This window comes from Leptosomus discolor, chromosome 18 (assembly GCF_034619465.1).
Source record: "Leptosomus discolor isolate bLepDis1 chromosome 18, bLepDis1.hap2, whole genome shotgun sequence".
In the NCBI taxonomy this organism is placed as follows: domain Eukaryota; kingdom Metazoa; phylum Chordata; class Aves; order Leptosomiformes; family Leptosomidae; genus Leptosomus; species Leptosomus discolor.
In genome coordinates this window covers 3,303,342-3,314,136 of record NC_141408.1, presented here as the reverse complement: position 1 = coordinate 3,314,136, position 10,795 = coordinate 3,303,342, and the positions used below count along the sequence as shown (strand labels likewise).

Sequence of the window (10,795 nt, the reverse complement as noted above, 5' to 3'; positions counted from 1 at the left end):
GCGCTGGATTTTCACCCTCTGCGGGGCTCTGCTGTCAGGGGCTGAGCCCAGAGCCGGCCCAGCGTGCGGCAGATGCCGGAGCCGCCCTGCTAAGGGGTCCCGTGGGGGACAGGCTGCCCTCGCTGCAGTGCTCGGGGGCAGGAGGGAACCCAGAGCTCCGGCAAACGCAGCTTTTGGGGGAAGCGGGCGCCACAGCTACAGCTGGGACCTGGGAGAAGCGGCGCAGGGGCCGACTCCAGCCCCCAGCAAGGCCGCGCCAGGGCCCGCAGCCACCCTCGGCGGCCGGGCGCCGCTGGCTGCTTCCCCCCGGCGGCCGAGGGGCCCGGCGGGCCCGTCGGACGCCGGTTCGCCCACGGGAGCCCCTCCCAGGCGGTGTAAGCGCCCCACGGCGCGGCTCGGCCTCTGCAGGGCGGGCGCGTCCGCCATGACAGGCCGCGGCAGCCCCCGCGGGCCGGGGCGCGTCGCGCGGCGTGACGTCAGGCGGCGGGGCGGGGCGGGGCGCGGGGGAGGCTGGAGCATGGCGGCGCCCTCGGCCCCGCGGCCGCCCCGGCCCCGCAAGGAGCCGCAGCCGCTCGTCATCCCGCGGAGCGCCGCCGAGGAGCAGCGCCTCCGCCTCGAGCGGCTCATGAGGAACCCGGTGAGGGCCCCCGCCGGGCCTCTGCCCCTGCCGGGGGCGGCGGGTTCGTGAGGGGAGAGGGACACCCAGACCCCCACCCCCCCCGGCGTCCGGGAGGGGAGAGGGACCGACCCCCCCATTCCTCCTCCCCGGTTCTGTGAGGGGGGGCGGACCGACCCCCCTGCTTCCTTCTCTCCGGGGTCCGTGAGGGGAGACGGGCCAGCGCCCCCCCCCTTTCCCCCCCGCGTCCCTGAGGGGAGAGCGACCGACCCCCCCACCGCCATCCCCGGGGGCTGTGAGGGGAGAGAGGCCAGCCCCCTCCGCACACACCCCGGGGTGCCGTGAAGGGAGAGGGACCCGGCTGCCCTGGAGTGCCGTGAGGGGAGAGACCCCTTCCGGGGGGGGGGGGGGCTGGCCCCTCAGTGCTCTGACCGCTGCTTTTTGGAGTGGGGGGGGGGGGGGGGGAGCGTGACCCTGGTTTCTCTAACGGGGTGTTCTGATCCTATCCGTGTCCTGAGGAGGAGGTGTCTGCCAGGTGTGGACTCTCGCCCTCCCTCTGTGTGTGCTGGAGGAGGCTGAGATGTCCCCGCACTGGGTTCTTCCTCTGACCTTGCACCATGTGTTCTCCCTTCCCTGCTTTTCCCTGTCTGCCGTAGAAATGGCATGGAAGGTACACAAATGCCTTTCATCGCTTCCCAGACCACTGGTAGTAGGAGTATACTCAGTTTCTTGAGTGCATGGAGGTGCTGACTTGCTTCCTTCTAGTTCCCATACCGAAAAGAAGCACAGACACTCCTAATCCTCCTCGGTTTGTTGACCTGCAGGCCTGAATGTGAGGGAAGGAGAGGATACCTTCTGATTCTCGTTTTCTGCCTGCTCCTGATCCCTGTGCATGAAGAAATTACTACAGCTGTGCTCCTTCTGAGATCTGTCAGCTGATGGAAGAGGCTGTTGTGACATATACCACCTTTCCACAATGTACTAAAATTGCAGACTTTGCTCCTAGAAGATACTGATGACTGGTTGGTTTGTTCTTGCAGGAAAAGACTGTACCAATTCCTGAAAAACTGAATGAATGGGCACCACGACCTCCCCCAGAGTTCGTTAGAGATGTGATGGGTAAAGATACTATTCTTCAGATAACTCTAGGGTCAGCTACGTTAAACTTAAAAAAGTGTTTAACAGAAAAGGCCAGAGACTGTTTTCTGTTGTTGCTCATTTTGCTGGAGAAAAGAGGTATGAAACATGCTTTGAGAGTTGCTTTTTCAAGTTTTATTTGGGTTTTGGGTTCCACTTTTTCTGCTTGCGGTCAGAATGCAAAGTGAACAATGCCTGTGGCGCTCCAGCGCAGGGACTGCACGCAATGAAATAAGCTGCTGCTCGGGTGATGACAAGTAAATGATGATAAGTAGATGTGGCTTTTCCACGGACCTGAGGGTGCTCTGGAAACTTATAATTATGAAGTCCTTTGGACTGCTTTGAGCCCGAATCTCAGGCAGTGAGAAGCAGAAACGTGCAGCAGATATGGTTGTACGTGGTCAGGTAGGGAGCTGGCAGCAGTGCAAGGAACCCAACCCACATATTCTGCTTACACTTTAACTGCAGGGATTAAATGTAGTAGTTGTGGTATAAATTGTATCTGTGTGTAGAAGTTCTGTCTTTCTTTGGGACCTTCATCCTTGTTAATGATCCTTTCTAGAGGCTGAATTCTTCTCTCAGAATAATTACCTTGGGCTAAAGCTTTTATACACTTCTGAATAAGCTGTTCTGCTCGTTGTAATTCCCTCATGGCGTTTCAGATAGCTTTGCTGTGGGCTTGAGTTGAACTGTCTTGTTTTTCTGGGAGCACCTGACGTGCTGGGATTCTGTTGGTATCAAGAGCACCCCTATTGGAGTCACAGCTGCCATGTTTTAATTACTAGGTGTCTTCTTTGAGGCTTGTATTTGTGTGCTTTGTGTTGAGAAATGGCTCAGGAGACAGAGGAACAGAATGGAGTGTGATGTTGAAAGCTCCTGTGAGACTTCAACATGCAGACTGATGCCAGGAAGAGAGTGCTGTAGGGATTTGATTTGTGAAGAAACAGTCAAAAACTGTCAGTGGTATCTGTCTTGCACAGGGAAGTATAATATGATGGGCTTTATCACCTTTCTGTTGACCTTTATTTTTTGTAGGAGATGCTGAAAATTAGTGAGACGCAGCCTCAGTAGGTTGCTTTAGCTCACCTCTGCCTCTGCAAGAGAATGGGGGTGTGTTTGATCTCTAGTTCTTCTACTGGCTCAACATCCAGCTAAGACTGGATTCTCCCGAGGGGAGTGATTGACCAGTTGAAACTGCAGTGACCCAGAAGTGTATGGTTTTGCAGCTCACTTTGGGTTTTGATTGTGAAGGATTTGAGCTTATATAAAATGGTGACACGCTCTGTGTGGTGTTGATGGATTTTCGTCTCGCAGTGCCCTTCCCCGTGTCCTGTCCCTCAGCCTCTAGCTGTAGTCACGTGTGAGCATCCAGCACACGGTATTTTCTAGCAGACTGACTCGCCTTTATTCTAGGTTCCAGCGCTGGAGCCGGGAGCGGGGAGTTTCATGTGTACCGGCATCTTCGTCGGCGAGAGTACCAGAGGCAAGATTTCATGGATGCCATGGCTGAGAAGGTTGGCAGGACTCTCTGATTTTTTCCCTTGGCTATTTGGTGTTCACTGCAAATCTTTATTTTTTTTTCTTGTAAAGTCCTGTACAAATAATTCCGTTCCGAACCACCCCTTGTCTGGGAAAACTTACAGGAAAACTGTAAGAGTGTGTGAAATGTGGTGTCTTGTCAGCGTTGAGATGTTTGGTGCTTTGTGTCAGGCGTGTTCCGTCGTTGTTCGCTGGGCTCCTGGTGCACAGTAAGACTGTGCGTGAGCGTGTGTGTTCTCAGCTTGGTTTGAAGACGCTCTGAAAACTGGAAATCGCTAATGTCACTGTCTTGCACAGACAGAATCAAAGCAGGTGCCTGTGCACAAAGTCCAGATCTCTTTCTTTTAAGTCTCGGTCGAGTAGAACAGCACCTCTGTCAGAGAGCGTTGTTGTTTTACTGCCTCTTGGCCAAGGTGGGCCCTTTGATCCGTATGTTAATGTTTGTGTCTCAAATTATTCTGTTGTTTTTACTGAAACATTTTTAGGGCAGAAGCCCAACCTCCCTCATCTGTTTTGGTGAGGATTCCTCCCTCTAAAGGCTTCAATGTTTGGCTCAGGCTGCAGGTTAAAAATGCTGTCTGTACAGAAATCGTCCCCAGGAATATGGCTTTTCTGTAAAGCAGCAGCCAGACAAAATCTGGCAAAGCTCCCTTCTGTATTTTGCTAAAAGACTTCTCCCTAAAAGGACATGACTTTTAAAAGAAGTATTTTAATTCAGATTGTGACCGAAGTATGACATGTGATCAATTACAGCAAAGACTAGATGAGGAATTCCAGAAGAAACTGGAGAGGAATAAGATGATTGCAGAAGAACAAACAGCAAAACGCAGAAGGAAGCGGTAAGGGCACGTTATTCCCCGGAGGCTTGACATGCAAACCCTCATGCCCCGTGCCTCATCTGCACCTGCATGTTTTGGATAAACGCTGCCATTCTGTGTCTGCATCTATCAGCTGAGAAGTCTGGCTGTGGAAATGAATTTTGTGAATGTCATTGTTTGGTTTCTAAAGGTCGCCATAAACCTGACAGGCTTGGCTGGCATGGTTTATTTTCCGTGCCTTCGCCAGCAAGTTAACTTCTGAGTGGTTGGGCAGCTTTTGCTGACACTGTGGTGCTGACTGCAACGTGCCTTATTGCATATTTGTTATAACAGTGTCAGGAAAGGTTTGTGTGTACTTCGGGCTTGAATAAATACCCGAAACAGCTGACATCGAGCAGCTGGAGTGCAGAAATGGGTGCTGCTTAATGGGGATGCATATGGATTCGGTCTGGCCAGGCATGGTGGGGCCTGATGCTCTCCTCTGTTCACTGGCAGTGTGACTAGTCCAGTTCAGTCTGTGAATACCGAAGAGGCCACTGATGGGTGCAGCATTGTTAAAATCAGTAGCCAGCTCTGCGTACCTCCGTGAAATGTCCGGCAGGTCAAGTCTAGTAAGTTAGATGGACCAATTAAAAAATATTAAATCCATCCTTCTCCTAAGTTTTAGACAAAGTGAAACAGTTACAAGATCGATGCTCCCAAGACGCAATCTGAGCACTGTAACGCAGTGATACAAGGATTTAAAGTGCCGCAGTCGGTGCCCACCGTACCTTTCAGAAACAGCGGGGTATCATGGCTCAGCTCTGCCAGAGGGTCTGGCCCGGGGCAGCCTCTCTCTTGCCCCTTTGGGAATGAGGGGTTTACGGCTCGTAGCCGAGAGCTGCGGCTGAAAGGCCTGTGCGAAGCGGCACGTTAGCGCGTAAGTGCACAACGCAAACGCTGTTGCCATCTTTAATGTAGTGTGGGCCAACAGATGGCCAGCAAGTCAGCTCTGGCCTGCTGCCTCTTCCCTGGCTGAGCTGGAGAACAACTGTTCGAACAGCAAATGCTGCGTAAACAGTCAGACGCCTCCTTGTCCCCTTCTGTGGTCTGATGGGGGAGGTACCAGGCGACTTTGCCCTGTGGGAGCCCCTCTAACTTCCCTCACCTCCCTTTCTCTTCTGGCCTGACCGAACAGCTACGGCACTTGGCGCTCCCCTTCGGGAGAGTTCGTTTGTGGTGTGCAGAGAGGAACACGAATCCCAGGTCGCTCAGCCCTGGGGCTGCCATTAGATTGCCCGGTTGCCCTTGTAGGCAAAGGCGACTGGGTCGTGTGGACTGAAATTCCCTCTTACTCCTGATGTTACTCCTGGGGCTTGACATATTGATGGAGTACAGCCAAAGGTGAAGGCCAACACATAGGGCATTGGGGTTTTTTTCGATTAACCTATATATGACTGGTGATGACTTCATGAATTTTTTCCGGTGTTCGGTGCCAGCAGTCTGGGTTTCGACACCATTTTCTCTTTTTGTTTATCAAGCTAGGTAGCGAAAATGTAGGGGCAGTTTCATTTTTGATCCTTTTGTGGTTTTGGAGATTCTTGCTTATCACATAGTTTTGGTTGCAGTGGTGTCACAGTAGACTTTAAAAAAAAATAATTCTGTTAGACTAAAACCAACACAGAAAAGTTTCTGTTGATCATGCGTCTGAGTTTGCTCTTGCTGAGTTTTCAGCTGAGGCCAAATTTAAATCACACTTCTTTCTGAAGTCTGCTTTTCCAAGACATCTACAATATGGCCTTTATCAGTGTACAAATGTGCAGAAGCTTTACGATGTTGGATTTGCAAAAGAGGTTTTTTTCTTTGCTTTACAGCCAGAAGTTAAAAGAGAAGAAACTGCAAGCTAAGAAAAATAAACTTGAACAAAAGAAGCAGGAAAAAGGTCAGTGAAATTTAGTTTTCTTTTCTCAAGACTCAGTTCTGTTCCCTAATTGAAGCCTGGAAGGGTTTGTTCCACCCTCTTCCCCCAGCATTCTGGATACATGGATAGGAAGTCTGAGCCTTAAGCTTGTTATTTTAGCTAATGTTTCAAAAGTCCTCTTTGAAAGCCACCTATGTTGAGATTTAATCTTACAAATAACTTGGCTGTTTGTGAATATTTTCCCTTTATTAGGGGAAATTTTGGACAGCAAACACTGGAATCTGAGCTTGTTGATTGTGGATGTTTTGCCCCAACTATTCTGACAAACTGCAGATTTAGAGCATCTTCTGCTAACAAAGGCAGTATTGTTACAGGCTGTTCTTTTTTGAAGTATATTTTGAATGCATGTGGGAAAACAGGTGGAAAAAATGCACAGCTTGGGCAGCAAGACGCTGAGTTAGGATTTAGTGTGTAAGAAGTTGAGCCACCTTGGTGCCATCTGTTCCACGCGACCATTTTATTTCGCATACAAGTAAACGTGAAAACCCTGACTGCCTCTGCTCCCCGGCAGGCTTCAAAAGTAACGTTCAGCAATGTCAGTGTAACTGTTTCCTCACATTTTGGAATACTCTTTGCTTTCTTTCAGTGGGTATATTTTAGTTCACGCTTTCAAATCGCCGTCCTTTGTGGATTAGCACACTCGCTCTGCAGTAATTCTTAAAGCTACAGCGGTTTCTGATCGTTCTGGTAGAGCAGTGACTTGTCTTGACAGTTCTACCTTAGTTCGGCTTTGGCTTGTCGGAATTGGATCTGTTTCAACTGAACCATTGGCAGCCTGCCCTATAAACACGGGAGGACAAATTAATCGTTAGATAATTTTACTTGTGACAGCAAGTGAACGTAGCAGGGTGGGGGTTTTTGGTGTTTTGTTTTGGGTCCAGGGTTTTGTTTGTTTGGTTGTTTTTTTTAAAGCTATGCAATTATGAATTGTGACTGAGAGGAGAATTTAAGTATGAGTCAACAGACTTTTGCTCGCTCTGAATGAACAGAACCTAACAGCCGTCCCTTTAGGGAGTAGCTGGAGAGAGGGGAGCTGGATCAGGGACTGGCACTGTGGTACGGGGCTGCCACGTACCAGTTGTTGGGCTGGAGTGGTTTTGTTCGGCACAAGTCAGTCATCTTCTGGAAGCCAGAATCCAAACTCCCCTGTCTTTGGAACAGTTCTTAGCTCTTTACAGTTTATGGTTCTCTGTTTAAAAGAATAAGAATATTAATTATTAAAAAATCAGTGGAGACAGAAGCCACTGATAGCCGTCTTTAGTTTACTGAGAACAGGCTTGTCTCTTTCTAATTTTGTATGCCCTGGGTTGAAATCTGAGAGTTTTTCCAAATAGATGGAAGTGTATTTGCTGCATGTGGCAGAAAGCATTTATCTTCCTTTTTGAATGAATAAATAAAACCTCTGAGTTGCCATCTTTCCCCTTTGTTGTAGTAAAACCAGTGAGAACAAAGGTCGGTGCAAAATAAGGTCATCTGTTAAAGCTGCGTTACTGTACAGACCCCTGATAAACAATGGAAGTGCAGAACTTCACCACGCGGTGGCATCAGACCACTGAGCCTCAATCCTGCGTGTTACTGGTCAGAGCAGGAGATGAGTGTGCCTTGGCCTGAGGAACAGTAAAGAACCACAGAATCATTAGGTTGGAAAAGACCTCTAAGATCCTCGAGTCCAACCGCCAGCCCAACACCCCCACGCCCACTAAACCCTGTCTAGAAGTGCTGCATCAATGCGGGTTTTGAACACCTACAGGGACGGTGACTCCACCACCTCCCTTGGCAGCCTGTCCCGACGTCTGACTGCTCCTTCAGTAAAGAAATAGTCCCTGATGCCCAATCTAAGCCTCCCCTGATGCAACCTGAGGCCATTTCCTCTCGTCCTATCCCTAGTAAAAGTACAAGAGCTGCTGGGAGCAGAATTAGCTGTTAATTGCAGGTCCCGCTTTATGCCGTACCTGATGTTCATGATCCGTTATTTCATTTCTAGTAGGTGTTTTCTGGCCTTTTAGCAGGCTTCGTGAGTTTTGTGTGACCCTCGTTAATCTCACACACATCTTGGCGAGCTCCTGTACTTGCAGTTACCAAGCAGGCTGGGAAAGTAGTGCATGGCACCTCGTGGAGTTTCTGTAAATTTGGGTAGGTGTAGAAATACCCTGAGCCTTGCCCGTGGCTCCCCAGTGCCTGCCCCCTTTCGCTCTGTGATACTTGAACATTGATGCCGGCGTGCGGAGGTGAGGTTGGGAACGCGATAATCTGTTGCTTCAGCGTGTGGCTGCCGCTGGTTGGAGTAACATTTCGTGGGAGCTGGGGTGGTTTAACGATGGCTTGGCGCAGCGGTAGCTTGGAGGTGAGGGAATATTTCTCCAAGGGAGAATCTGATACTCTGAGCTCTACATCGCTGGGTAGAATTAACCTGATACGTGTTCCCTTAGTAGCTGGGACTGCTTCGTGGGGAGATACTTAACAAGACAGACACATGGGAGCGTGTTACCCATCCCTGTGAATTAGCGTGACCTGATCCACGTTTGCTGAACCCCTGAGACTGTTTTGTTGTGAAATGTTTCACCAGGAAGACACAGGGTAATACCTTATCAACTCATTCTGTGTTTTCAGAACCTGGTCAGTCTCAAGAGCCAGTCAGCAGCGAGGATGAGGAAGAGGACAGCAAAGAGGAGGAAGAGAAGGAAGATGACGCTGAAGAGCCAAGTTTTGTGATGGGAAGAGGATGAGGCCTTTGAGGGACAGCTGGGGAACGCTGCTCATTGCTTTATATCCAGGAGCATGAAAGTCTTTCATCTCAGCCAAACAGAACCCATTGGCGTGCGTTACATCTGCTTAGCGGCGAATGGCCTTCACGTCACAGGCCCAAGAGATAGTGGTAGAGAAATGCCAAATAAGAGATTTCTTCTTAATTGCTTGTATAACTGCTGTGCAGTCTGCTCTAAGTTTGCTCTAAAGAGTCAGCCATAAGTCTCTGTGACCCTGGAGTTCTTTCTAACATGGCCCAGAGTGGTTTTTCTGTCTGAAAGCTCAAAACATATCCATTACCATTTAAGGAAAATATTACTGTGAGGGCTACGTATTCTACTTATGTTGAAGCTGGTAGCGGTGGGGTACGTGAATCTAAGGGAAGAGTTTAACCTAAAGTAGAAAAGTGGTCTGTAGCCAGACTCTCCTGCACTGTGAGTGTTCTGAATTTGGGGTTTTGTATGGGGTCATCTCTAACCCAAAGAAATCCGTTTATGTTGCTAGACAAGTTCTATAGATTTTTTAAGCACGATCCCTTTTTTATCGCTAAAACTTTCCCTATTACTTTTCTTGCGTGTTTTTTAAATGAATAAAGGGGATGTGTTGGATTGTTCTGTCTTCTTTTTTTTTTGAAGAGGATTTCAGTAAAATAAAGAGGTGCTTGCCTTGCTGCAGGGAGGGACAAAAAGACCAAGTGACGTGGCGCATATGAAAATACAGGAAAAGGTGTTTGCTGCATTTCATTTACTTTTTGCTTTTGGATTGGAACAGTACCTTTTCCAAAAGATTATGTCTGTAAAGCCTCCAAATCGATGGCAGAAAGGCTTGCAATGGAATGGTTTTGCTTGTGTTCAGCTTCATGTGATGCCACTTGCCTTTCTCTCTGCTTGAGCTCTCTGCTTTGAACTTCGGGTTCCCTGGTGGGAATCCTAACATCCGTGTATACATTATATTTATTTATCGGTGCTTAAATGAAAAGCATATGCCGTGGTGGTTTTATTTGTAACTTGGGCTGTTGTCTTGTCAGTGTATCTTTAATTGGAAGTGCCTGCTACCTTTCGGACACGCTAATCCCAGGGCCGCGGCATCCAGAACGTGGTGCTGCTTCTTCCCAAGCCTTCGTTAATGGCAAATTATTTAAAGCAAAAATGCTAAAAAGGGAGAATCTCTTTTTAGATTTAGCCTTTGTTGAGCAGCGCTGCCAGAAAATCCTGTATTTTGTCTGAGCTGGCTTGGTGCAACGGCTCCTCGGTGGCATTGCCGAGCTGGCGGGGAAGCAGGTGCAACCGAGCGCAAGCGGCGTTTGTGTTGAGTTCCCCTGTACATCCCCAACGATGGGGTGACTGCTGAGCTGCAAGGCCCGTAGCCCCGCTGCTTCCCTGGGATTAGAGGTCTGCCCGGAATGGTTTTCTGCTTCACCTCCGCCGGAGCAGGTGCTTCCGAGTGAGTCGTGGCAGCGTTGTGTTCTCTAGCGCTTCCGCTGCGGGATGGGTGTTCTGCAGTTGTTGGCGTTCTCCCTGCGGAGGGATGAGTTATGGGAATTGCTTCCCTTGAATCCCCCTTAGGGCAGGTAAAGCCTGATGATACATCTGTGTCGTGGGCGGAGCCGTAAAAGCATTAACGTGTTTCTTGGCTTTCGTGGACAGAGGAGGAGTGAGAGTCTCACAAATAAACAAAGACTCTTCTGCCTCTGAGCTTGTCCGGCTTCTGAGCTGATTAAATAAGTGCTGTTGTGCATGAAGTAGAGCAGATGTTGCTGCATGAGGACACGCTTCTCAGTCGTGAGGAAGATGGACTGGAGTTTGTCTCGGTGAACTAAAGAAATTCAGGTCATGTGGCCTCATCCTGCCTCCTTAAGACACCATCATTACCCGTGCTGAGTTATTCATGCCCTTCATTTTCTAGGAATGCTAAGTTTGTAGATGAAATCCATAAAAAGCAAAGAGAATGTGTTGCTGAAGGTGGTATCTGCCTTATGGT

General features: G+C 49.3%; 1 protein-coding gene across 1 annotated transcript; it reads left to right on the top strand.

Annotated features, from left to right (window-relative positions):
* Positions 1-517: 517 nt before the first annotated feature.
* Positions 518-9,423, top strand: PRKRIP1 (PRKR interacting protein 1). Its single transcript, XM_086475236.1, has 6 exons — positions 518-637; positions 1,657-1,735; positions 3,167-3,267; positions 4,046-4,131; positions 5,964-6,031; positions 8,681-9,423. The coding sequence occupies exons 1-6, from the start codon at positions 518-520 to the stop codon at positions 8,794-8,796; spliced, it is 570 nt and encodes a 189-aa protein (XP_086331362.1). The 3' UTR covers positions 8,797-9,423.
* Positions 9,424-10,795: the final 1,372 nt, after the last annotated feature.

Excerpts from the sequence above, each read along its gene's own strand:
- PRKRIP1 (XM_086475236.1), top strand. The coding sequence starts at position 518 with ATGGCGGCGCCCTCGGCCCCGCGGCCGCCCCGGCCCCGCAAGGAGCCG. Across the intron at positions 638-1,656 it reads AGCGGCTCATGAGGAACCCG|GAAAAGACTGTACCAATTCC; the intron begins GTGAGGGCCCCC and ends TTGTTCTTGCAG. Across the intron at positions 4,132-5,963 it reads GCAAAACGCAGAAGGAAGCG|CCAGAAGTTAAAAGAGAAGA; the intron begins GTAAGGGCACGT and ends TTTGCTTTACAG.